The following is a 27088-nucleotide window of genomic DNA, read 5'->3' on the forward strand; positions in this document are numbered from 1 at the left end:
TTAAAATCTTAAGAAATGCAATGTGGTTTAAAGAGAGAAACATGTTAAAGATACTCTTATGTGATCTTGAATCAAACGAGGTCAGTGAACGCCTCATCCGACTCAAGTTCCTTTTTTCTCTCTCTGGTACGCCTAGAACAGGGGTCACCAACGCGGTGCCCGTGGGCACCAGGTCGCCCGTAAGGACCAGATGAGTCGCCCGCGGGCCTATTCTAAAAAAAAAAAAAAAAATTTTTTTTTTTTTTTAAATCTACATAGAAAAAACACAAGATACACTTTCAATCAGTGCATCAACCCAAACAACCTCCCCTATGCACACTCATCCACACCCACTCACACAAAAGGGGTTATTTCTTTCTGCTACCAATATTCTGGTTCCCACAACATAGACAACACATCTGCAAGGGACACAGTCCCTGAAGCACACATGATTGTATAGGCTGCTGGTCCACTAACATTTTCATTAATTACTATTTTTTATGTAATTATTTTTATATTGTTTTACTTTCTTTTTTATCCAAGAAAATGTTTTTTATTTATTTATCTTATTTTATTTTATTTTTTAAAAAAAAAGGGCCTTATCTTCAACAGACCAGGTTGTCAATTAAATTAGATTTGTTTAAAGGGTTTTTTAAACCAGGCCCAGTCCAGATAATGTCCAAGCCGGACTCAGCAACACACACCTTCATTCATGTACACAGAAAAAAATTAGGGGACACAACAGATTGCATATAATTTATAAACAAAATTACATTTTCAAAATAAGCATTTATGTACAGTCCAGATTATGTCCAGGTCACTCAAATTAGGGAACACAACAACAGATATCATATAATCTATAAACATAATTATACTTTCAAAATAAGCCTTTGGGGACTTCTCATCTTTTTAATAATGTTTTTTGGCATCATTATCGTTTTCAACCATGTAACTTTCTAAAGTTAGAAAATACTGAATAAATGTTTTAAAGAAAGTAATACTAAGTGAATATCTGTTTTTGGCCTTAAAAATAAACATTTTACCGAGTACTATAATTAAATTGACTAAATCATGATTGTCAATTAACTCTCCTGAAATAACAGAAACCACATTAAGCTTCATAAACACACCAATCCACACATTTTTTCAACTTCCACCCAAAACAAAGACACAATATGACAATACCAAAACAAATGCAGGGTGGATTCAGGCTCCTGACAACAAAATCGGCAATCATCTGACTGTCATATTCCATAATTTTAACATTTTCCCTGTGGGTAGGAAGTTATAAATAATTGTTTCAAAAAGGAGATTGCGCTTCTCAATGTGATTCAAGATGGAGTGCCAAACCCAAAAAAAAGTAATCCAGTAAATGTTTCAAAAATGTTTGAAAAGGTAGCACATCCCAAAATTAAGACTAGTAGGACAAAATACTCACATTTCACTTGATTTATTGCTCACATCAAAAAAGAGGAACGCTTACGCGTTTCGGCACGTGGCCTTCGTCAGAGCGTTTAAGAGTACATACAATTTCAGTGTCAATTTATACATACACACACACTCAAGAGTTCACAACTGGGAATTGGATCCAATTACTGGGGAACCAATCACATGTCTTCTTCCTTGCTGATGCTGGGACCAATTTTCAGGTGGAGCTTCTGCAAAACACTGTTGTTAGGACTAGCATACACTAGATGGCACTGGACTGGATACTGGATGACTACAATGACACAGAAGGAACAATTATGTTAAAAAACATTTTAGGCTATAGTCATCATTGAGTCCATTTGGTGTCATAGTATTGAGTGTGTAGATCCAGAACATTTCTCTCTGTGATAGTTTTTTCAAAATATCTCCTCCTCTTTTGGGCATCATGATGTGTTCAATCCCATAGAATCTTAATGAAGAGGGTGAACCGTGGTTTGCTTCAGAGTAATGTTGTAACACGCCCCAGGGGTGTGGCTATGTTGACAGATTATATTTTACAAACTGCTCTGCAGTGTTGTTCACCTGATAAAACAGGACAAAAAGGAGACAGAGTCAGCTTGTGTGTTGTTACGTTTCTCTTTCCTTGTTCATCTCATTTATTAAACAATTATCAACTTAATTCACTTTCTTTCTTTCTGTTTAAAGAGTTTCAGTATTCAATTATCACATTCACAAAATTACAATAAACCCATATCTTCTTCTTTTCTTACACATCATCATCAAAATCACAATAAACATCATTTCCTTCATATTCCCATATGTTTTATGTTCACAGTATCAATCAACTGGTTCTTAACGTTGGCATTTACCAATTATATTTTTAGAACGGAGTTGTCCTTTAACGTTCCACATAAACATGGACTTATTTATCCAAACCATGAATTGGCATTTATCATGAAACCACAATTCACAAAATATGGACCCCAAAAGGTAGGCTAAATACTGCATTGGCATAACACAATGGACTAGTAAGATTCATTACAAGGCACTTCAGTAGAGAAACAACTAACTAAATCAAAAACGAAAATATACTGTCTCAAATGCAACAGGCATCACTCATATAAAACACTAGAAAAACGGAGCTTCAAATACTGCAGGGAGCAACATAATACTGTCACAGAAACAAACAAAAGGACACGTTTTTAAGCAGCAGTAACATGGCTGCCATGAATCTGTATGTTTACACTGAGATTCACTTCACACATCAAAGTTCTACAAAATCACGACATTTCTGGTAAAGAACCAAGAGAATCTTTGCTTTACACCATAAAGTGCTCATAGAGAACATGTAGTATGTTCTAATATTGTATTTACCTGATAAAACAGGACAAAAAGGAGACAGAGTCAGCTTGTGTGTTGTTACGTTTCTCTTTCCTTGTTCATCTGAAGAGAAGACGTCACGTGACCACCTATACTACCTGTCTCACAGAAGGGGTTTTGCCACCTGGTGGCGAAAGGTGGAATAGGCCTGTGCCTGAATTATCAGTTCACTGCTCATTCTACTGAACACTGAGGCTCTTAAAAATACAAAAGCAAATACATAAAAAAACAAAAATGTGACAACACATTTGTGTATGTCACACACTCCCTGACAAAATAAGAAGTGGCTCCTGACATTTCAAACCATTTTTCTTTCAAAAGATCTCAAAACAAAACTTCAATAACTCAAAAGTGTTGTTGGTGTGCTGAATGCATAGGGTGTATGGGGGTAAGGGGTGTAAGGCGAAAACAGGAAAGGTGGTGGAATCTGGTAAGGATTGTATGGTGGGGAGTAGGGTGTTGTGTATGTATGTACTGCATTGACAGCGTGGTGTGGTTGCAATGACGGTTCACCAAGTGTCTGGTATGTGAACATCTGTCTTGGTCTCCTTTCTCTTGCGGATCGCCTGACCTCATCGGGTGTGTCACGTACAGGGGAAGGCAAATCAACCTCTTCTTCCACAGGAATGACATGCTCATCCTCTTCACTTCCAGCTTCAGGTAACTCCGGATCAGGTAGGTATGCGTTTGGTTGTGTCTCCATCGGTCTTTGTTCTTCTCTTGTGAGTGTTTCATCAACTCTTTCTCTTCTTACTGGTATTGTCACTTGTCTCTTTTTCCTTGCAGGTACTCGGCTTGGACCACTGACTTCTTCACGGACTGGATTCCTTGGGGTCGAGGTAGTTATGGTATGGTAAGTATCCTCTCCTGTTTGTTCTCTTTCTCTTACAGGGAATCTCAACCAGTACCCTCCGTATTCTCCTTCAGAATCGGAATCACTTGAGTCGCTCTGGTGTTCTCTCACATCGGCATGACGTGGTTGACAGTGTTTCTGTTTAGCTTGTCTCTTAGGTGTGGGTTCAACTGGATGCGCTGGGGCTTCAACAGGTAAGTCATTGACGAGCAACAACAGGTTCCGATGGAGAACTCTGGTCCTCTGTCCATCACCACCTTCAGGGTGAACTTCGTACACAGGGTTGTCTCCTACTTGCTCTTTGACTACATAGATCTTCTTTTCCCAGTACGATCTGAGTTTGCCTGGGCCGCCACGCTCGTTGAGGTTCCTTACTAGGACTCGGTCTCCAGGACGTAGGACCACACCTCTCAGCTTCTTGTCATAGTAGGACTTGTTCCGCTCACTTGACTGTCTACTGTTCTCACTGGCGATCTTGTATGCTTCAGACATCTTTCCCGCCCACTTCTGTGCATAGCTTTTGTGGGACACAGTGTCTTTCTCTTCCATCAGACCAAACAACACGTCTACAGGGAGCCGGGGGTTGCGCCCGTACATGAGAAAATAGGGCGAGTACCCAGTAGACTCGTGACGTGTACAGTTATAGGCGTGTACGGTATGTTGGAGGTGATCTTTCCATCGCTCTTTTTCCTTCGCACCGAGTGTCCTTAACATCTGCAAGAGTGTTCTATTAAACCTCTCGGCCGGGTTGCCCTGAGGGTGGTACGGCGTCGTTCTTGAGTGTCCCACTCCAGCTTTCTGACGGAGGGTCTTAAAGAGCTCGTTTTCAAACTCACGGCCTTGGTCGTGGTGTAGACGACCTGGATATCCCCACCGTAGGATGAAATCGTCAAAGATGCGCTCGGCTGCTGTCCGTCCGGACTTGTTCTTTGTCGGATAAGCTTGAGCGAATCTTGTGAAGTGGTCCACAACGACCAGGATGTACTCGTACCCGCCTCGGCTGGTCTCCAGGTGCAGATAGTCTATACAGACAAGATCCAAAGGTGTGTTGGATGTGATTGCGCCCATAGGAGCACGGACATGGTTGACTGGCTTCTTCTCCTTTATACACGGACATCTCCTCGTCACATACTCCACCACTTCCTTCTTCATAGACGGCCAGTAAAAGCGTTCTCTTACCAGGGACAGTACTCGCTCTGTACCGACGTGTCCCATATCGTCATGAAGGCACTTCAAGACCTTTGGTTTGTATTTGGCAGGGAGAACCAGCTGCTTTCTGTCAGAGGTCAGTCTGAAAAGAAGTCCACGCTCCAGGTGCAATTTGTTCCATTCACGGAGGAGCTTACTTGCTGCTCTACTCACAGTATGTCTGGTGTCATTGGTTAACACTGCATTTGTCTCTCTCAGCTTAATGATTTCTGCAATCACTGGGTCTTCCCTTTGAGCTTCAAACAGCTCGTCTCGGCTGATGGGGATGCTGACAGGGGGTTCGGGAGCAGTATCTGTGGCGAGAGTGAGGGCTGCGATCCAGGCTACATCTTGCTTCTGGGCTGCTGTAGTTCCATCCCAGGTAGCACGCACCACTTCCTGTGATAGCTCCTCACTGCACTCAGCTACATACTTGTCCATGTCGAGGGGAAGACGGGACAGGGTGTCAGCATCTATGTTCACCTTTCCAGGTCTGTACTTGATCTCGAATCGGAAGTCAGACAACTCTCCGACCCAACGGTGTCCAACGGCATTGAGCTTTGCCGTGCTCATAACGTACGTGAGGGGATTGTTGTCCGTGTAAATGGTGAAGCGTGGGGCATAAAATAGATAATCTCTAAACTTTTCGCACACCGCCCATTTTAGAGCCAAGAATTCCAACTTCCCACTGTGCAAGCGATAGTTCTTCTCTGCTTGTGTCAAGGTTCTGGAGCCATAACCCAGTACTCTCAACTTGCCGTCCTGCCGCTGATAGAGTACAGCGCCGAGACCCTGTTCTGAGGCATCTGTGTGCAGTGAGAATGGCAGGCTGAAGTCGGGATAGGCCAGGACAGGTGGGTTGGTAAGTAGGTCAATGAGTTGTTCCAGTATCCTCTGATGTTCACTGGTCCAGTTCACAGGGGTTCTCGAGGCCAACTGAGGACCTTTGCTCTTTCCGCGCTGGGGCTGGACTGGTGACGTGACAGATCTTCCTTGGAGTAGCTCATACACTGGTTTTGCGATGCGTGAGAAGTCCTGTATGAAGCTGCGGTAGTAACTAAGGAAGCCTAGGAGTCTTCTTACATCACCAACAGTCTGTGGAGTCTTACTTTTGAGGGACTGCACAGCCTCCAGGTCTTTTGGATCAATCTCCACTCCAGCTGCCGATACAAGGCGACCAACATATCTGACTTGTCTGCGAAACAGTTCACACTTTTCGGGTCTCAGCTTCACACCATGATCTTGGAGTGCTTTCAGGACTTTGCGGACGCATTCCACGTGTTCCTCAAACGTTTTCGCATAGCAAAGGATGTCGTCCAGGTATGGTATACAGGACTCATCTCTGAGTGAGCATAACATCTCTTCCATGCTCCTTTGGAAGGCTGCGGGTGCGTTTGAGAGGCCAAAGGGTATTCTCACCCACTCATATAACCCCCAAGGCGTTATGAAGGCGGTGAGATGCCTTGAACCCTCGTCAATGAAACCTTGATGGTACGCCTTGCCTTGATCTAGGATACTGAACCAAGAATGGCCACCCAGTGTGTCGGTCAGATCTTGAATCCGGGGCAACGGGTGCCTGTCAGGAACAGTCTTCTGGTTCAGAAGTCTATAATCGATGCAAAGGCGCAGTGAGCCATCCTTTTTGCGGACGCACACGACAGGAGCTGAATACGGAGACTTGGATTTTACAACCCATCCCTTTGCTAGGAGATCTTGAATGTACTCCTTCACTTCAGCAAACAGGGGCTTTGGTATTGAAGAGTATGATCTCTGCACAGGAATGTTGTCTTTCAGGTTGATCGTCATCTGTAGACTTGGGATGCACCCGATGTCATTGGTGTCCCGGGCGAATGCTCCTGACTCCTCATACAGCATGCTTTTCGCAACCCTTTGTTGTTCCTCATCTAGGTGACTTATGTCAACTGGTGGTTCCCATTGTGGCTGTGACAGGCTTGCATCAGCAGGGGAGGAAGTGACACTGTGGACTCTCGTGTCCTTTCCAGGTGAGTCAGTTTCAATTATTTTCTTAATTGGCTGGACACTACCAATAGCTGATTTGCGCGGCAACGTAACATCATGTTTCAGGTGGTTTCCCACAGGCACAGCTACATATGGGCTCTTCTCATTCTGGATCTCAAGCAAACCCTCACCGACATCCAGCTGCTGCAACTGAACGTTACTCTCATCCGGCTCAAATAACACCAGGGCATCAGATGGGTCAAGATTAGGTGGGAGTCTGCACTTTACCCACATTACACTGCCAGCGGGGATGACCTTGTCCTGTTGACCTGTTCTCAGACGTCCCTGAAGCGTATTGGGTTTCTTTGATTGGACAAAGTGCACAATAGTCTCAGCGGTGTCATCAGGAATCGACATAGCTCCCCCTAGCAAACGGGTTAATATGGGGAGTAGTCTCTCTGGCTTCCCCTTGATCAGTTCTTCCACCACATTGAACCCAATTAGTGGCGTATCTAAGGGCAAGTGGCTTACAAGGAACGGGACTTTAATAGCCAAGTCGGGGTCTTTGTTTTCAGGCAAGCTCACAGTTATAGTGACCCATCCGGTGAAAGGAATGAGGTCTCCATTCACAGCATATACTTTGAGCTTTTCTTCATCCTCCATAAGCTCTGCCAGCGGTCTAATGTCAAGCTCAGGTAAGTAGGTCTCTTTCCAAGAATGGTTGATAATGCTCACCTGAGCCCCTGTGTCTACAAGGGCACTGACTGCTAGGCCATTCAGGAGACAGTTGGTTAAGGCCTTCTTGCCTATCAGCTTGGCAATCGGTTCATTAGGGGGTGAGGGGTGGGGTGAGGACAGGGCAGTCGCCTTTCTGTGACGCCGTCCTCTGTTCACAGTAACTGCCTCTGCAGTTGTTCTCTGAGGGTTATCTTCACCACAGCTGTGGTTGTTGTGAGCCTCAAGCTTTTGTACATCTTCAGACTGGGACTTTGAGGTCGCTCCGGTTACTGGCTGTCCCTCTTCAGCAACCGGCTCTCGTTTCCCTGGCGCTTAGGTTTTTTCAAGCAGCCTACTGCTCGGTGACCCTCTTCGCCACAGTAAAAGCAGTGTTTACAGTCCTGTAGACCCTTCTCAAGACACTTTGGACAGCCATACTGTCTCTCTTTCCTACCTGCTTGAGGTTTAGGTGACGAACATCGACAGGCACGATCTTTCTCCACAGTTGCAGCCAATGAGTCAACCAGCTTAGTCAACACATCGATCCTCTCTGTGAGCTGTAGTATATTGTCTGTCTTGGTTTTACGATCAACAGTCTCTTTCTTCGGGTTAGACTCTTTTGCAGGTTCTACCTCCATTTGGGCACTATGTGCAGCTGTTTGCTTCTGCCGGGGTAGTGATCCCAATCTGCGTCGCCGCTCACTCTCATCGCTTGTTATTTTCATGACATGTTTCAGGATTGTCTCATCGGTTACTGTGCTGTCAGAGAGTAAGGGCTTTAGCTCTCTGCGGATATCGTTGTGCTTGTGTCCTATTCCTTGGTACACGGTGTGCAGGAAGACACCTTGGACTGTCTCTGGGCTGCACTTAATCTCAGTTTCAGCTTGTCTCGATGTAAACAGGATTCTCTGCTTCAGACCAATTACACGATACAGGAACTGTTGAGGGGTCTCATGTTCATTTTGCTTAGCACACATTAGCTCTTGGAAAAGTTCTGTGCTGCTCTTTTCTCCCAAGTGAGACTGAAGGAAACCCTTGAGCTCTGCTACGGTCATATCCTCCTTATTCATGAGCATGTCCTTGAAATCTCCAGGCTTAATGATCCGTAGTACACCTCTCACTATTTCAAGGTCACCGAAGTTCTCCTTTAATCCTTCGTCGATCTGCCGGCATACGCTAGTGTAGCTGATGTCAGAAGAATGATCACCGATCTGGCCCCCTTGCACTTTAAATTCACGGCGGTGAAGGTAAGACAAGTCTCTCAGGGACACCATCTTCTCGTGTGTATGGTGTGGGGTGTCAGGGTTCTGGGGAGGAAGCTGTGAAGGTGTGGGTTTTGAGGTAAGGTGTGAAGTGGGCATGGGTATGAATGGTGGGTTGTTCAGTGGAATGTGCTGTACAGGTGCAGGTTGTGGGGGAGGATGAGAAGTGGGCATGAGCAAGAATGGTGTGTTGTTGTTTGATGGAGGAGGGTGTTGGAGTGTGGGTTGTGAGGTGGGCACACTCTGGAGTGTGGGTTGTGAGGTTGGATGTGAGGTGGGCACACTCATGAATTGGCGTAGTTTCTTACTCAAATCCTCATAACTTTCAAGCATTTTCTGAATATCATCTGGCATAACATTTACTGAGTTAGCTGTAGTAGCAATACCTGAGGCAGTGTGTAACTGAGAATTATCATCAGAGGTTACACTAACTAGACCAGTTACATTAGCTGTGTCTGGCTGGCTGACCCCACCAGAGGCTAAATCAATGAGCTCTGGCTCTTCACGTGCATGTGAATCAACTGGTAAAGTAACCTTACTGTGAGATTCCATGACCTTATCAATAGCATCCTTCAACAAAAGTAATTCAACCATACCGGTATCTTCAGACTCAAGCAGTCGCTTACTGTGCATGAACTCATGGATGTGGTCGAAACACCCATTCACGTCTTCACTGTCGAGCTGTGACGGATCTTCGTCTAGAACTGGGCCGACACCCTTGGCAATTTGGAAAAGTTCTTCAGGTGACAACGAAAGCAGGCCTTTCCTGATCTCCCAGACCAGGTTCTTCCTCGCTCTGTCCGCCATGACAAGTCCCTTTCCCACCACTCGTCGCTCAGTCCAAGTCTCTCAAACAGTCTCTGCTCTCAGCGAATGACAGTTCTCCTTCGGCTCAGGGCACCACGTGTCGCATCAGCAGCTTTCCCTCTGGGCCACGCACTCAGCACGTCGCATCACCAGGTCTGTGTAATACAGGTCCGACACGTCGCATCGGCAAGTCTCTCTCTCTGGGTCACCGATGTAGATTTTGGGATCGACTCCAGGTCGGTGGGAGGAGCCAATCCCGGACGAGCCCCCAAGAATCTGTAACACGCCCCAGGGGTGTGGCTATGTTGACAGATTATATTTTACAAACTGCTCTGCAGTGTTGTTCACCTGATAAAACAGGACAAAAAGGAGACAGAGTCAGCTTGTGTGTTGTTACGTTTCTCTTTCCTTGTTCATCTCATTTATTAAACAATTATCAACTTAATTCACTTTCTTTCTTTCTGTTTAAAGAGTTTCAGTATTCAATTATCACATTCACAAAATTACAATAAACCCATATCTTCTTCTTTTCTTACACATCATCATCAAAATCACAATAAACATCATTTCCTTCATATTCCCATATGTTTTATGTTCACAGTATCAATCAACTGGTTCTTAACGTTGGCATTTACCAATTATATTTTTAGAACGGAGTTGTCCTTTAACGTTCCACATAAACATGGACTTATTTATCCAAACCATGAATTGGCATTTATCATGAAACCACAATTCACAAAATATGGACCCCAAAAGGTAGGCTAAATACTGCATTGGCATAACACAATGGACTAGTAAGATTCATTACAAGGCACTTCAGTAGAGAAACAACTAACTAAATCAAAAACGAAAATATACTGTCTCAAATGCAACAGGCATCACTCATATAAAACACTAGAAAAACGGAGCTTCAAATACTGCAGGGAGCAACATAATACTGTCACAGAAACAAACAAAAGGACACGTTTTTAAGCAGCAGTAACATGGCTGCCATGAATCTGTATGTTTACACTGAGATTCACTTCACACATCAAAGTTCTACAAAATCACGACATTTCTGGTAAAGAACCAAGAGAATCTTTGCTTTACACCATAAAGTGCTCATAGAGAACATGTAGTATGTTCTAATATTGTATTTACCTGATAAAACAGGACAAAAAGGAGACAGAGTCAGCTTGTGTGTTGTTACGTTTCTCTTTCCTTGTTCATCTGAAGAGAAGACGTCACGTGACCACCTATACTACCTGTCTCACAGAAGGGGTTTTGCCACCTGGTGGCGAAAGGTGGAATAGGCCTGTGCCTGAATTATCAGTTCACTGCTCATTCTACTGAACACTGAGGCTCTTAAAAATACAAAAGCAAATACATAAAAAAACAAAAATGTGACAACACATTTGTGTATGTCACAATGTCTTGCAATGGCATAGTCCATATTGCCTGTACGAATTGCTGTTTTGTGCTCAGATATTCTTTGTTTTAGCGGCCTTTTGGTTTTTCCAATGTAGGCTAAGCTACAGGGACATAATAGCATGTAGACCACATGAGTTGACTTACAGTTGATGAATTCCCTTATTGGAATTTTCTTCCCAGTGTGAGGATGGTTAAATGATTTAGTTTTTGTTGTATTGTTACAGCAGGCACAGTTACCACATCTATACATGCCTGTTGTTGTTGTCAACCATGTGGTGGTCTTTTTGGGAATCATATTCTTATACATGACCATGTTTTTAATTGTAGGCGCTCTCCTGAAAGCAAAAAGAGGTGGGGATTTGCAGAGGTCCTTTAGTGTTTCTTCTGCTTGGAGCACATGCCAGTGTTTCTTGAGTGTCTCCTTTATTTGTGAAGCACAATGGTTGAATTCAGTGGAGAAACAGGCCCGGCTTGGATTCTTAGTTTTCTGAATGTTGGACAGGAGATCAGTACGAGCAGTAGTATTAGCTCGCTGTATGGCTTTCTGAATAGAGTTAGAGGCATAACCTCTTTCTTTGAACCGAGCAGCCATGATTATTTCTTTGGAGTGAAAGTCCTCAAGGTCTGAACAGTTGCGTTTGAGCCTCAAAAACTGACCCACTGGGATATTGTCCTTTAGGGGTTTGGGATGATTGCTTGTGGCATGTAATATTGAATTTCGTTCCATATCTTTTCTATAAATAGAAGTGTGAATAGCTCCTGTTTCATCTTTATGTATGCTCAAATCCAAATAATTAATCTTTTCAGTGCTATGTTCACAGGTGAATTTAAGGAACGCTGAACTATTGTTGAGATATTTCACAAAGTCCATCAATTCTTCTTGCGTCCCCTCCCAAAATATCAGGATGTCATCAATGTATCGTTTGTACAGTTTTATATTTGAATGGTAAGGGTTACTATTTGGGTCATGTATGACTTCTTCTTCCCATTTCCCTACCACTAATCCAGCTACAGAGGGCGCTGTTGCGGTCCCCATCGCAGTCCCTGCTTGTTGGAGATACCATTTGGAGTCATACAGCATGTAGTTGTGACTCAGTACATAGTGTAACAATTCTAATAGAAATTCATTAGGGGGATTGTGTGTTGCTTCTCTCTTGGATAGGTAATAGGCCACAGAGTTCAAAGCATCTTCATGGGGAATGCAACCATATAGGTTTTCAACATCAAGAGACACCAATATTGTATTCTGATTTGCAGTATATTCAGTCAGACAGTTAAGTACATCTTTTGTGTCTCCAAGGTAGGCGGGTAGGTCTTTCACAAAATCTTTCAAGAAGAAGTCAACATATTTTGACAATGGTTCAGTCACTGAGCCTCTTCCTGAGACTATTGGCCTCAATGGGGGTTCTGTAGGATGTTTATGGATTTTGGGAAGACAATATATGATGGGGGTGACTGGGTGCTGGTTAGTCAGATAGGCATGCTCATTTTTTGTGATCCAGTTTGATTCGAATGCAACTTTCAGCAGACTGTCAATTTCAGATTTAAATTCATCCATAGGATTTTTCTCTAGCTTCCTGTAGGTGGGGCTGTTCAAAAGTTCAAGCATTTTCTGATGGTAGTATTCAGTGTCAAGGATACACACAGCTCCTGCTTTGTCTGCTGAGCGGATAGTGATTTCTGGATTGTTCTCCAACTCTTCTAATGCATTGCGCTCTTCAGAACTCAAGTTTGAGTATTTTGGGCCTTTATCTTTTTTTAACATTTTTTCAAGATCATTCTCAACTAATTTGTTAAATGTCAAAATCGCAGGGCTTAGGTTGGTGAAAGGGCAAAATGATGACTTTGGAGCAAAGGGAGAAGGTTTTTGTGTTCCAGTTTTACTCTCTTCACTTTGTGATGACTGTTCAGTTGAATATGCTGCATTTTTATGGAGAGGAGAGAAAAAGTGTTTCAAATGAAGTTGTCTCATGAACTTATAGGTGTCAACTTTTAGGTTGAAAGCATTGACTTTGTTGGTTACTGCAAATGAAAGACCTTTATTTAGAACTGAGGTTTGGGCTGGGGTGAGTGGAACTTTAGACAGATTCACTATGGGTGATTGAATTGTCTTGGGGATCTCCTGGGTGGACCTCTTCCCTCGTTTGCCCCGCCTCGTCTTCCTCTTCCTCTTCCACGTTGGTGTGGGTGGGGTAGATCTAAAAAAGGTGCTCTGCGGTTGGTTGTCAGATCCTCACTCTCACTTGATTGGTCACTCACAGCTGAGGGATAGTCATCAGATTGACGATAGACACCTGGTTTGGCTCTGATTCTCTGTCTTCCTCTGTAGGTTGGTTTTTGCCATTGGTAAACTGTTCCCTCTTTGTAGTCATTCAAATCACGTTGGTATTTCTTCATTTTGTATTGTTTGAGTTGTATCTTGAATGAGTCCAATGACTTCAACATTTTCTCTTCCATTTGGGTGACCTAGTTGTATTGAAAATATCAATTTTGCACATCGATAGTGGTTTTATAGATTAGTTTGAATATGGCATCCCATGGCAACGGGCAATCAAAAAAGTCCTCCCATTTTCCATTTGTGTTGTATGAGGCAGCCTTCAAAGATTTCCTTATTAAATAAAAATTATATTTTTTTCAATTTATTTTAGTTCCTTTTTGCCAACTAGAATTTCTTATTAGAGGTTTACAAACTAATAATTTAGTAGTTCCATAATTAATTATTTGTTTCCATCTTTTCCCAATTACTCCAGTTAGTTGATCAAATGAAAAGCTTGAGCAAGCATCACCATACATAGCTCTAAATTCAGCATACTTCATAATTTTACCATTCTCATTGATAATATCATTGACAAAAATGATTCCTCTTTCAAACATATTTTTCCAAAAGAAAGGCTTTCCATCTGTTACAATATTAGAGTTCATCCATATTAACTGCTGCAAAATATCGTCTCTTTTTTCTGGCACATAAAATTGAAAACACCACTATGAGTGGATTGTTTCCTTTATGAACCCCGCCATGTTTCCCAGCAGACTCTCTGGGAGGGGATCACTTGTAAAAAAGGATACCATTTCTTTTGATACAGTACATGTTTTTTGTCCAACAGGACATTTGTGTACCACTCAATGTTTAAATACATCTTTGGAACAATTGATGCTTTTAAAGACAGACACATAGCTTCAAGGTTGAGAAGTTTCAGGCCCCCATATTCATACTCTTTGTACAAAACCTTTCTTTTAATCTTTTCTGGTTTGCCGTTCCAGACAAAATCGAAGACCCTCCGCTCATTAATCTTAAAAAAGTTTTGTGATGGAGCTGGTAATGACAAAAACAAATAAATAAATTGAGGAATAATTAACGAGTTGGCAATAGACATTTTACCATACAAGGTTAGGAATTTCCCTTTCCATAATTGCATAATTTTGTCCAGCTTTCTTAGTCGATTATCATAATTTACTGAGCCTAGATCTTCCAGATTTTCTGGGACAACAACACCAAGTATGTTAACTGGTCCATCTGTCCACAAAACAGGCACTTTGCATTCCATTCGAAAGGACGTTCCCTTTAGATTTCCGATCCTTAACATTTTACATTTATCATAATTAAGCTTAAAGCCAGATTGCTGTGAAAATATGTCCAAAAGATTAAGAAGGTTCCGCAAACAATGAGGAACAATCTTATCTTTGTGAATCAGCCTTTTCTGACATGAACTTCATCAAGAACAAACAGAACACGCCTCACTGATGCACATCTGCAAGACTCACTCAGAGTTGCAGTGTCAAGTTACACACCAGAGTACAACACACTAGTTAACAGCATGCAATGGCAGGCTTCCCACTAACTGACAAAGAAACAGATAACAGATTTGGTGTCCAGTTCAAAGTGTGACATGATTTAAAAATTTGAGCGTTTACTTTTGTATTTTACATGAGTTATTATTTGTACAAACATGGTGCAAAGTACTTCATGATTTGTTAAAAAATGTTAGTGGCTGGCTAGTTAAAATGGGATATTGTGATTTCACAAGACTGTCTTAGAAGTGATCATTTGAAAATGTTCAATTTGAAAAATGTGCACTTAAGAGAAAATATAAAAATAAAGTGTTGCATATTGATATTTATCTGTTTCTATATATATTTATTGTGAGAAATCATTAAGATTATCAGTGTTTCCACAAAGATAAATATCATTAATTATTAATAATAACAGAGTTAAAGGTAAATTTAGCAAATTGGCTACTTCTGGCAATTTATTTAAGTGTGTATCTAACTGGTAGCCTTTCGCATTAATCAGTACCCAAGAAGTAGCCCTTGGTTTCAAAAAGGTTGGTGACCCCTGGCCTAGAAATAGACCGTCTGGTACATGCCGGTGCTTCACTTTCTTTGTGGATGACAAACGGAACATTCTTTGCCAACGTGGACCGTGTCAAATGTCGATGAAGTCGAAGTCGATGAAGTCGGACTCGTCTTTGAAACTGATGAAGAAGTAGGGGTAGATCTGACAGCTGTCAGAGACGATAAACTCGTCGGGCAGATATGTTTTGTTAACGCAGGCGTCGTAGCGGTCTTGCCAAGAATACGGGCCCAAGATCTTCTTCCCCACCAGGACTTTTGCTAAGAACATGTGGCGGACCCCATCAGGCTCCCCCAAAGTCGTGTACAAATGGGACGTTTTGGCTGAGGCAGCAAAGTAGGTGCCGTTACTGGATATATGCTTGCACGGGTCGAAGTTGTTCTGGCAGATGTCATTGGCGGCCTTTTGATTAGTGCCGTGGAAGAGATGGCGCTCCAAAGGTTCCTGGCAGCTGCCGTGCTTTTTCTGCATGGACACCTTTTTCCTGCGAGCGCAAAACAATCCCCATCTTTAGAACATCGCGGCACAGCTTACCTTGGAACTGATCCAAAATGTTGTACCAAACTGAGGTAAGTTCAATAAGTACAGTCTGACCTTTGATACTTGTCCCAGTGCAGGGCATTCTGGACCATATGGATGCTGACAATGTCCACCTCGCTCTCATGCAGACCCTCATTGAAGACTTTCTGGACAGTCTTGAAGGCCCTTGAACAGGCCGGAACATTCACCAGGTTCATGTCCTGTTTTGAGTCTAAAGACCACACTGGAGGGTACCAGGAGGTGAAGTCCTCCAGAGGGTCCACACTAAAGTTGGGCTGAAGGAAAGGCTGGGCAGGCTCTGTCCTGGAGGAGGTGAAGCAAAGTGAGTCACGGCCAAGAACTTGATAAACGGGGTTACCAACTTCAAGTAAGGGTGCATGGACTCAGGCGAGCGGTAAACTGCTACGCAGCGGACATCCCTCTGGTAGCCGGTCTTGACATTAATTTGGGTCATGTTGGTAAAGTCCACCTTGTACTTCTTGGCATCGATGATTAAAGAACAGTGTGGTTCCTTCTGGCTAATCTTCCTAAGGAGAAAGTCGGACTGGCCCTGCAACACATTCACAAACAAAAGTTCCCGACTCCACGCCTGAGAGATCTTCATGACACTTGGCGGGACAAATGGACCTGGGTGTACTCCTTCCAATATGAGAGGTCCCTCCAGTAGATGCGCCACTTGGCGGGGAAGTACGGGTGACTCTCAGAGTTGCTCAGGCGTCTGACGCTGCTGTACGTGGATGAGCAGGATATCTTCATGGTGTCAAAATGCACTTTTAGGAGCCTTTTCCTATAGAGCAGAGACCAGATGAAACCAAGCAGAGGCGAGTGAGCCCCCTCAACGCCCCCCAACACCGTTTCCAACCCCCTTCCCAATCCCCTTCCCCGTCCACTCACCCGTCATGGAGGCAGACAGTGTCCCGGTCCACTTTGCAGTATTTACGCTCCAGGAGAACCTGGGCAGAAGATTGCACATCCACCCAGGTCAGCGTCTTGAGGCACCACAGCTGCCAGTGGAATGGCAAGGCCGTGTGATGCTTTGGACACGACGTCCCCTCGGGGCACTTCCCCAGCAGGAAACTGTCGCAGATCTCCACGTCGTTCAAGCTCTTTGTGTGGAACAAAGGCGGCTGTGCGGGGGACTCGGAGGTGATCTGGGCGGCTGGCGATGGAGACGTTTGGCCATCTGGGGGCGCCAGACCAGGAGGGGCAGGCTGAAGCACGTTATCCGAGATGCTGAGTAACGCGCAGGTCTTGTGGGTCGAGCCATGTTTCACAACCTTGGGCGAGGTCATGCTGATGGGGGGCTGCTGGGTGAAGCTGCTGGTCTTCTGGGTCAAGTGGATGCTGACTTGGAAGGGGTTGGTTAGTCTGGCTTCAGAAGAGTACAACAGAATACAATGATTTGCAAATCCTTTTCAACTTATATTCAATTGAATAGACTGCAAAGACAAGCTATTTAATGTTCAAACTGAGAAACTTTTTTTTTTTTTGCAAATAATCACTAACTTAGAATTTAATGGCAGCAACACATTGCAAAAAAGTTGGCACAGGGGCATTTTTACCACTGTGTTACATGGCCTTTCCTTTTAACAACACTCAGTAAACGTTTGGGAACTGAAGAGACCAATTTTTGAAGCTTTTCTGGTGGAATTATTTCCCATTCTTGCTTGATGTACAGCTTAAGTTGTTCAACAGTCCGGGGTCTCCGTTGTCGTATTTTAGGCTTCATGTTGCGCCACACATTTTCAATGGGAGACAGGTCTGGACTACAGGCAGGCCAGTCTAGTACCCGCACTCTTTTACTATGAAGTCACGTTGTTGTAACACGTGGCTTGGCATTGTCTTGCTGAAATAAACATAACCATGATAACGTTGCTTGGATGGCGACATATGTTGCTCCAAAACCTGTATGTACCTTTCAGCATTAATGGTGCCTTCACAGATGTGTAAGTTACCCATGCCTTGGGCACTAATACACCCCCATACCATCACAGATGCTGGCTTTTGAACTTTGTACCTATAACAATCCGGATGGTTCTTTTCCTCTTTGTTCCGGAGGACAAAACATTTCCAAAAACAATTTGAAATGTGCACTTGTCAGATCTTAGAACACTTTTCCACTTTGCATCAGTCCATCTTAGATGAGCTCGGGCCCAGGCTGTTTTGCCACTTGTGCCAGCTTTTTTGAAACGTGTTGCAGGCATCAAATTCCAAATGAGCTAGTATTTGCAAAAAATAACGGTTTTCAGTTTGAACATTAAGTATTTTGTCTTTGCAGGCTATTCAATTGAATATGAGTTGAAAGGAATTTGAGAATCATTGTATTTTGTTTTTATTTACAATTTACACATAGTGCCAACTTCACTGGTTTTGGGTTTTGTAAATTCAGACTTTTTTTTTCTCTTCAATCCACTTAGCTTTTAGAAGTCTAGTCTGGTCAAAGCAAACACCCCTTAGCCCCAAAATGACGTAATTTACTCGACCTAGATTAATAAATTAAAGTTTATAGTTAAGAAACTCACCTTCTCGGCTCCTGAGCGTTGACTGCAGGGACAATGTGGACTGCAAAGAGAAAGTTCCTCAAGGACGATGTCAGGATGGTAATGATGATGAAAGACAGGTAGATTTGTTTCATGTCTTTAATGCTTTGTAAAAGCTTGTTTTTTTTACCTTTGTATTATTTGACTCGCTGTTCAAAGTATGGATTTAAAAAAATAAAAAAAATAAAAGTAAAATCAGTTCAACTTTGTATTGTGCATAATAATGATTTTTTTGATAAGTACAATACCAATGACTAAAACCTAGCATTGTGCATTTTAGTTATAACAAAAATATGAAGTTTATATTATATTAAATCAATCTATGTATTATAAGCAACCTGGCATTTTTAATTACAATTGTTTTCAATTCCAACTTTATTTTACTTACTATAGATACAATCCAAATTGTTTTATGGGAATATTCTGCATATTTTTCAAATTGTATTTACAAATAATTGTGTATTTTACCATTTTAAATATAAATACAAATTTTTTATTATAACTTGGCAAATCAGACACAAAACATTTAAAGAGTTTTTTTTTATTTTTTAACTAATACTCATAACTGTGGCCATAACTACCATTATGGTCATGTCATCTTTTAAATGACAATAAGATGATACTGCAAATATACTCTGTGTAGGAAAGGGATTCTCAAACTGTGCTCCGCCGCTCCCAGTCTGTGGAACGCTCTCCCTGACCACCTCAGGGTACCACAGACTGTGGATGCTTTTAATAAAGGCTTAAAAGCCCTTCTTTTTAAAAAAGCCTTTTTTTTTTTAGATATATGCATAGTAGTTATAGCTATTTGGCTGTTCTAGTTTTTATTTGTATTTATTTCTTTATTATCTTTGTATTTGTTTTATTTAAAAAGAAAATGTTTTAATTTTATGTTATTTTATTTTATTTTTTTTAATACACTGTAGCACTTTGAGATTGTTAACTCAATATAAAGTGCTTTTTACAAATAAAATCTATTATTATTATTATTATTATTATTACGTGTACCACCAGTGGTACTCGGGCTCCTTCAAGTGGTACGCCAAAGAATCATTTGAATAAACTACGGTGTTTAACTTCAATATATTCAAAAACTGTGTGTAATGTTGCAATGGACAATTTAAAAATAAAATTGTTAAATAAAACAGCGGCCTTTTTTAATGAAATAGTTAGGCCTACTATGCTACTGCATTTTAATGTTGGTCATTATGGTGGTACTTGGTGATATAAGTTTGAAAACTATTAGTAATAAATCGGAAAGTCACTTTGCTTTTAACACATCTGAGGTCTGCTCAGCTGTTTTTCTCTATTTTTCTAAAGTTGCAGTGCCCTCCTATGCATTAAATCTCGGTGAAAAAAAACAACATTATTATTTGTACATTTTTAGAATGTGCTTGTTCTGTTTTTATACAAAGAAAACAATCTGAAGTTGGCTTTTTTTTTTTAAAGTTATCGTGCCGTGATTTTACCAGTCCTGGGAGTAGATTTTTCTCCATGTGGCCCCCCATCTAAAATGAGTTTGACCCCCCTGCTTTACATAATAGGAGCTCTGTTGACTGTATTATTCATACACATACCAAGTTTGCATAATACATTACCATTATTTTATGGTTAAAACCACATTTATAAAGAATAATTATTGTTTTACATGCAGAAAACAATGTGAAATACATTTGAATGATGAAATGTAGAAATTAACATTTAACATCAGTTACCTTTATGAAGGCATCCTCGTTCATCCATGCAGACTGGACACTGGCCAAGGGTGGAGTTGGCTCTCTTGGTTGCTTTGTTGGGTCAGCTCCTGTCTCTGGCCATGCTCCCCCCACCCCAGCAGATAATGGCGTGGAACACCGCCTCAGTCTGTATGTTCTTTATTTTTGTAGCTTTAGGTGAAATGGCTGGTTGCATCAGCTCTGCTCTATTAATGTCTTTAGTGTCCTTTGATGTTTGATGTTACCCTCTTACATACATGCTTATGTGTGCTATGGCTATGAGTTTTTTTCCCCTTGGCCTCAGTCTGGACCCCCTCTTCAGGAGCCCATGCTGGGACAGAATATTTGAACAAATCAAACTCAGCATTGTATTGCCTTTAAAATTACTTACTAAATTAGTCAAAAACAACAATCGATCATTTTGAACAACAACTTTTATATAGTCAATAATTATAATCATTCACAAGCAAAACTTTGTTAATCAAGTGCCAGTTGCGAATATATAATATTTAAAATCTTAAGAAATGCAATGTGGTTTAAAGAGAGAAACATGTTAAAGATACTCTTATGTGATCTTGAATCAAACGAGGTCAGTGAACGCCTCATCCGACTCAAGTTCCTTTTTTCTCTCTCTGGTACGCCTAGAACAGGGGTCACCAACGCGGTGCCCGTGGGCACCAGGTCGCCCGTAAGGACCAGATGAGTCGCCCACGGGCCTATTCTAAAAAAAAAAAAAAAAAAAATTTTTTTTTTTTAAATCTACATAGAAAAAACACAAGATACACTTTCAATCAGTGCATCAACCCAAACAACCTCCCCTATGCACACTCATCCACACCCACTCACACAAAAGGGGTTATTTCTTTCTGCTACCAATATTCTGGTTCCCACAACATAGACAACACATCTGCAAGGGACACAGTCCCTGAAGCACACATGATTGTATAGGCTGCTGGTCCACTAACATTTTCATTAATTAATATTTTTTATGTAATTATTTTTATATTGTTTTACTTTCTTTTTTATCCAAGAAAATGTTTTTTATTTATTTATCTTATTTTATTTTATTTTTTTAAAAAGGGCCTTATCTTCAACAGACCAGGTTGTCAATTAAATTAGATTTGTTTAAAGGGTTTTTTAAACCAGGCCCAGTCCAGATAATGTCCAAGCCGGACTCAGCAACACACACCTTCATTCATGTACACAGAAAAAAATTAGGGAACACAACAGATTGCATATAATTTATAAACAAAATTACATTTTCAAAATAAGCATTTATGTACAGTCCAGATTATGTCCAGGTCACTCAAATTAGGGAACACAACAACAGATATCATATAATCTATAAATATAATTATACTTTCAAAATAAGCCTTTGAGGACTTCTCATCTTTTTAATAATGTTTTTTGGCATCATTATCGTTTTCAACCATGTAACTTTCTAAAGTTAGAAAATACTGAATAAATGTTTTAAAGAAAGTAATACTAAGTGAATATCTGTTTTTGGCCTTAAAAATAAACATTTTACCGAGTACTATAATTAAATTGACTAAATCATGATTGTCAATGAACTCTCCTAAAATAACAGAAACCACATTAAGCTTCATAAACAAACCAATCCTTAAACACATTTTTTCAACTTCCACCCAAAATAGTCTGGTGGCTTAGTGACATTACCGTTACGGAGCGGATAAAAGCGCCAAATTTTTTATGGGCCTTCTTTATGACCTACTGAAGGATTTTAGAAGGGTACTCAAACTTAAATATTGAAAATACCTTTATAGTGCACATAAGTTATTTTGATCAATAACTGCAAAAAACGCCTATACTAAAAAAGGACTAATTCTTGTCATGTGTCCTCCTGCTGCTAGTTTTTACATCATACTTGCACAGGGTGTCTACAGGTAGTGTCTTCACATCCCAGAACAGCCAGAATGCCAATATTTGATTCCATTATGAACCATTTGGCTTTCAAATAAGGCCTCATTATGGACGGAAATAGCAAAAAGTATCATTTTCAGATGATGATTCAAGACCCAGCACATGAAGTATTATCCATAAAACCTTTAATGCAATTATAATGTTAGAACTCTGATTGAGGCCAAAAATAAATTAAAGGGGCAAGTCAGCTGGTGCACATGATCAGCATGGGGGCTGAGGACCAATGGCCTGGATGACTCTTCTTACTACACTATGAAGTAATCTGCACGTGAAACAGGCAAGAAAACAATTGTTGTCACAATTTAAACAAATTGACATGCATCATAATGTGGAAACTTGGTGTATTGGTGTGCATAACTGTACCTGGTGTCTATTTGCAGCAGTTGCATTTGCAAAGTGGAGAACAGTCAATATTAGCATTGCTGCATTTACAGCTGGAACAGTCACCTTTACATGAGCATTTTATCAGCTCTCTGCAGGCAATGGAGACCTCGGGAATGGTTATCCAAACTGGAACCCATGACCCTGTTTCGTCCTTGGTCCATCCAAAGTCCTTTGGAGAAGGAATCACTTGCTGTGTGTCTGTGCTGGTTGCCCAGATTCCTGCCTGAAACACAGCCCGTTTTACATGCTGGAGTAGGGCATCCTGCGTGGGAGGTAATCTCTCCATCGGCCGACTGTCTTGACAGAAGAGTTCCTTCCTTGTTTGACTGATGGAGTTCAAAGGACTGGATCTGTTGTACAGGATCACAGTCAGCCTCTCAAGTGTCTGGAAATGCTCAGAGTCAACTTTTAGTTCCTGGAATGGATGCTTTGCCAGATACATAAATGTTTCTGTAGCAGCATCATAGGCTTGCCAGGCCCTCCAAGCTGACTTCTTGCCTTTTCCGTTAAATGCAGATGTTGTGTCACAACCTGAATATGCGTGGAACATAAGCAGACCTTGTGATTTGGGTTCCCCCAGGCTTTTGCAGATGTGGTTTATGTGGTAATATCTGAACCTTTTTCCCATGCCAAAAGCCACCCAGATGTCAGTCAATGGTTGAAGCACCACCAAATCATAAAATAAACCAGCAAGGATCACGATGACATCAGTGTCCACAGTTCGCACAAGAACTGTCTTTGCTCCCTCCTTCAATGCGCATTGTAGATGGACCACTATCCTTGTGTCTGCCTCCTCATGGTTGCAACAGTCCATCATGCTAGTGGAACCAAAAGCTTGTCCTGACACCGCTTGCCCCGATGTGACATACACAGCTTTGGTTGGTGGCCAGCTGAACTCTTGGATCTTGGATGTCAAGAAATCAAACAACTCCTTCTTGTTGATTGGGTCGCGAAGAAAGTCCATCCAGTTGCCTGGCAACTTTGTCGGGCCTGACACTTTCCTGCGAACACCACGTCCTCTTTTTTCTCGGGTGGACTCCTTCAAGCTGTCAGGGATGTACGTGTCCCATACAACATCCAATCGTTTTGCATCCTGCAGCTGCTTCTGCAGGTAGGGGATGAAAACCTCATTTGCATAAGCATCAAACGTGCTCACTCTAATAGTGGGCAGGCAGTGGACAATTACTGCCCCATCTAGGACTTTGAAGTCATAGGTTGAGGGTGGCTCTGATTGTTCTGGCTGCTCAAGACATTGTAGCAGGTCTGATTTGGTGCCTGTCAGATGAAGTTTTCCAAAGTCTGAGAGAGATGGAGGGAAGGACTGCACCTCATGTGTAAAGAATTCATCCAAATTACTCTCACGGCTCTGCATAGCTACATATAGCTGGCCAAAGAGTGCCACGTTGTTCTGAAGCACTTTAATCTTTTTCCCATCTTTAGACATTGTCTTGCGTCTAGGTTGCCTGAAGACTGCCAAGGAATTCCTTTTAATCGGATCATGGATAGATTGTGTGCGTTCATCAAGCACCTTCTTGACAAACTCCTGATATTGTCTCTTCCCTGTGTCCTCCAGGATGAGCATGGTATTTGCGACTAATTTATCTGCGCAGTTGCGACTATCAAGAGTCACAAGTTCCTCGAAGACATCCAGGAAAGGGTTTCCCATACGCCTTATGGTATCTGACAGACTGTTGACCTGTCTCTGGAATGTCTTCTGTGTGCCAAGACCCTGCTCATGGTGCTGGAAGCTCTCTTTGTCATCTTGGAGATATTCCTCTTCAAATTCCTTTATCAATCTTGCCATTTCTGGGCCTGTGAGCATCCATCTTCTGAAGGCAGTTGGATTTTCTGTGAGGCCAACCGCACCACCTGAACCTTTCACATTCTTGTTCTCTTGTTCATGAGCTTGGTCCAGTGGGATTGCAGAAAACCTGTTAGATGTCTTTGAAAGAACCCAGTGAGAATTCTTCTCAAACTCGTCCTTGATAGAGTCGGGCAAAGACTTCATGTCCCTGATATGGACAGGCAACCATCTTGAATAGTTCACATGGTCCAAGGCAAAGAATAGAGGGGCCAGTTCTTCAAGCACTTCTACATACAGTAGGAAATTCTGCTCTCTGTGTGCCCTTATGAAGATGAGAATGAGGGTTTCATATCTCATGATCAGATCCCAGAACATGAACGTCGGACTCTTCTTCAGCATGTTGTTTCTCCAAGCCATGAAGGACTCTTCATCTTTGGGGCCTGCACTAACCCTGAAAGCCTCCTGTTGTAGATTGTGCAGTGTCAAGACAGTGACCTGGTGTGCATGCCTGGTTCGTGTTAGGTGTGCTGCTTTCAGAAACGACTCAGCCATGCCACTTGATGCCACTTCTGCTTCAATCAGTGCTGTCGTCCAACCAGAGCCCTCTAGGAGATCGCCAAGTGTATTCCAGAGAGCCATCTCTGTGTGTAATCCTCCCAGCATAACTACATGAACTCTTTCACCATGGGTGTTCGGCCATTTCCATTGTACAAGCTTAGCCAGAGCAAACAGAGGCTGATCAAATGCAGTGACAGGGATCACATGATTTACATCATCTATCTTAACCTTGGTTGCAGCAAAAAAACATGTGCTGATAACATTAGATGTCTAAAATAGGTAGCCTAGCTAATCTTTTTAACTTTCCTTATGCTTTGTTAAGCAACATACAGCTCATTCTCAAAGCATTATTATTGTTATATTTACCTGATGAACACCTGCTTGATTGCAGCTCTGTGTGATGCTGAACTGCACAGTGATCATGTGATCATGTGATCAGGCTGGAACTTATTGTGATCATGCAGGCTAGTTTATATATCGCCATCTGGTGTTGTGAATGTATATTGAAACAGTAGTTGCGATTATGAACAACTTCATGATTAATTCTAATTACAAAATGAATAGAGAATGTCTTTACCCACACTACATGCAGAACATGACATTTTTTCAGCTTTTTTCTTAATTCCGCCTATACTGTACAGGACTTTATGGAGGATGTACCTGTACCAGGTGCCTTGGTAATGCATTTTAGACATCATTTTGAATGTTTATCCATCACTGGACCCAATTAAAAGCAAATTTACCTTCCTAAGTGGAAAAAAACAACAATTTATCAGCAATATACCTTTTATGACTCCGGAATAACATTTTTTAAACAATTTTGTGCACTATATGGGTATTTTCAATATTTAAGTTTGAGTACCCTTCTAAAATCCTTCAGTAGGTCATAAAGAAGGCCTGTAAAAAAATTGGCGCTTTTATCCGCTCCGTAACGGTACGCCTAAAAATGTGCGCTAACCCACCGCACTAAAACAAAGACACATTATGACAATACCAAAACAAATGCAGGGTGGATTCAGGCTCCTGACAACAAAATCGGCAATCATCTGACTCTGTCATATTCCATAATTTTAACATTTTCCCTGTGGGTAGGAAGTTATAAATAATTTTATTGAAAATAACGATTTTGCACATCGATAGTGGTTTTATAGATTAGTTTGAATATGGCATCCCATGGCAACGGGCAGTCAAAAAAGTCCTCCCATTTTCCATTTGTGTTGTATGAGGCAGCCTTCAAAGATTTCTTTATTAAATAAAAATTATATATTTTTCTATTTATTTTAGTTCCTTTTTGCCAACTAGAATTTCTTATTAGAGGTTTCACAAACTAATAATTTAGTAGTTCCATAATTAATTATTTGTTTCCATCTTTTCCCAATTACTCCAGTTAGTTGATCAAATGAAAAGCTTGAGCAAGCATCACCATACATAGCTCTAAATTCATCATACTTCATAATTTTACCATTCTCATTGATAATATCATTGACAAAAATGATTCCTCTTTCAAACATATTTTTCCAAAAGAAAGGCTTTCCATCTATTACAATATTAGAGTTCATCCATATTAACTGCTGCAAAATATTGTCTCTTTTTTCTGGCACATAAAATTGAAAACACCACTATGAGTGGATTGTTTCCTTTATGTTTCCCAGCAGACTCTCTGGGAGGGGATCACTTGTAAAAAAGGATACCATTTCTTTTGATACAGTACATGTTTTTTGTCCAACAGGACATTTGTGTACCACTCAATGTTTAAATACATCTTTGGAACAATTGATGCTTTTAAAGACAGACACATAGCTTCAAGGTTGAGAAGTTTCAGGCCCCCATATTCATACTCTTTGTACAAAACCTTTCTTTTAATCTTTTCTGGTTTGCCGTTCCAGACAAAATCGAAGACCCTCCGCTCATAAATCTTAAAAAAGTTTTGTGATGGAGCTGGTAATGACAAAAACAAATAAATAAATTGAGGAATAATTAACGAGTTGGCAATAGACATTTTACCATACAAGGTTAGGAATTTCCCTTTCCATAATTGCATAATTTTGTCCAGCTTTCTTAGTCGATTATCATAATTTACTGAGCCTAGATCTTCCAGATTTTCTGGGACAACAACACCAAGTATGTTAACTGGTCCATCTGTCCACAAAACAGGCACTTTGCATTCCATTCGAAAGGACGTTCCCTTTAGATTTCCGATCCTTAACATTTTACATGTATCATAATTAAGCTTAAGGCCAGATTGCTGTGAAAATATGTCCAAAAGATTAAG

General features: G+C 41.4%; 2 protein-coding genes across 3 annotated transcripts; both read right to left on the reverse strand.

Moving 5' to 3' along the window:
- Positions 1-7824: 7824 nt before the first annotated feature.
- On the reverse strand, positions 7825-20291 carry LOC133644446 (protein mono-ADP-ribosyltransferase TIPARP-like). Of its 2 annotated transcripts, XM_062038933.1 has the most exons (7): positions 20130-20291; positions 18397-18436; positions 16769-17246; positions 16502-16661; positions 16237-16424; positions 15929-16177; positions 7825-15818 (listed from the first exon to the last, which is right to left on the reverse strand). In XM_062038933.1, exons 1-7 carry the CDS (start codon positions 20151-20153, stop codon positions 15407-15409), a joined length of 1551 nt encoding a protein of 516 aa, XP_061894917.1. In that variant the 5' UTR covers positions 20154-20291; the 3' UTR covers positions 7825-15406. The 2 variants fall into 2 exon arrangements, with proteins under 2 accessions (XP_061894917.1, XP_061894918.1); XM_062038934.1 differs by lacking the exon at positions 18397-18436.
- Positions 20292-21309: 1018 nt separating this feature from the next.
- Positions 21310-26966, reverse strand: LOC133644183 (uncharacterized). The gene is made up of 2 exons (XM_062038525.1): positions 22434-26966; positions 21310-22332 (listed from the first exon to the last, which is right to left on the reverse strand). The coding sequence occupies exon 1, from the start codon at positions 24919-24921 to the stop codon at positions 22441-22443; it is 2481 nt and encodes an 826-aa protein (XP_061894509.1). The 5' UTR covers positions 24922-26966; the 3' UTR covers positions 21310-22332; positions 22434-22440.
- Between the last annotated feature and the right edge of the window lie 122 nt (positions 26967-27088).

Source organism: Entelurus aequoreus, linkage group LG27, assembly GCF_033978785.1.
Source record: "Entelurus aequoreus isolate RoL-2023_Sb linkage group LG27, RoL_Eaeq_v1.1, whole genome shotgun sequence".
Classification (NCBI taxonomy): Eukaryota; Metazoa; Chordata; class Actinopteri; order Syngnathiformes; family Syngnathidae; genus Entelurus; species Entelurus aequoreus.

Coding starts and splice junctions, on each gene's coding strand:
- LOC133644183 (XM_062038525.1), bottom strand. CDS start 24,921: ATGCTGGGAGGATTACACACAGAGATGGCTCTCTGGAATACACTTGGC.
- LOC133644446 (XM_062038933.1), bottom strand. CDS start 20,153: ATGAACGAGGATGCCTTCATAAAG. Junction 17,247..18,396: donor AACGCTCAGGAGCCGAGAAG/GTGAGTTTCTTA, acceptor ACTCTTCTGAAG/CCAGACTAACCAACCCCTTC. Junction 16,425..16,501: donor ATTGGAAGGAGTACACCCAG/GTCCATTTGTCC, acceptor AATGTGTTGCAG/GGCCAGTCCGACTTTCTCCT.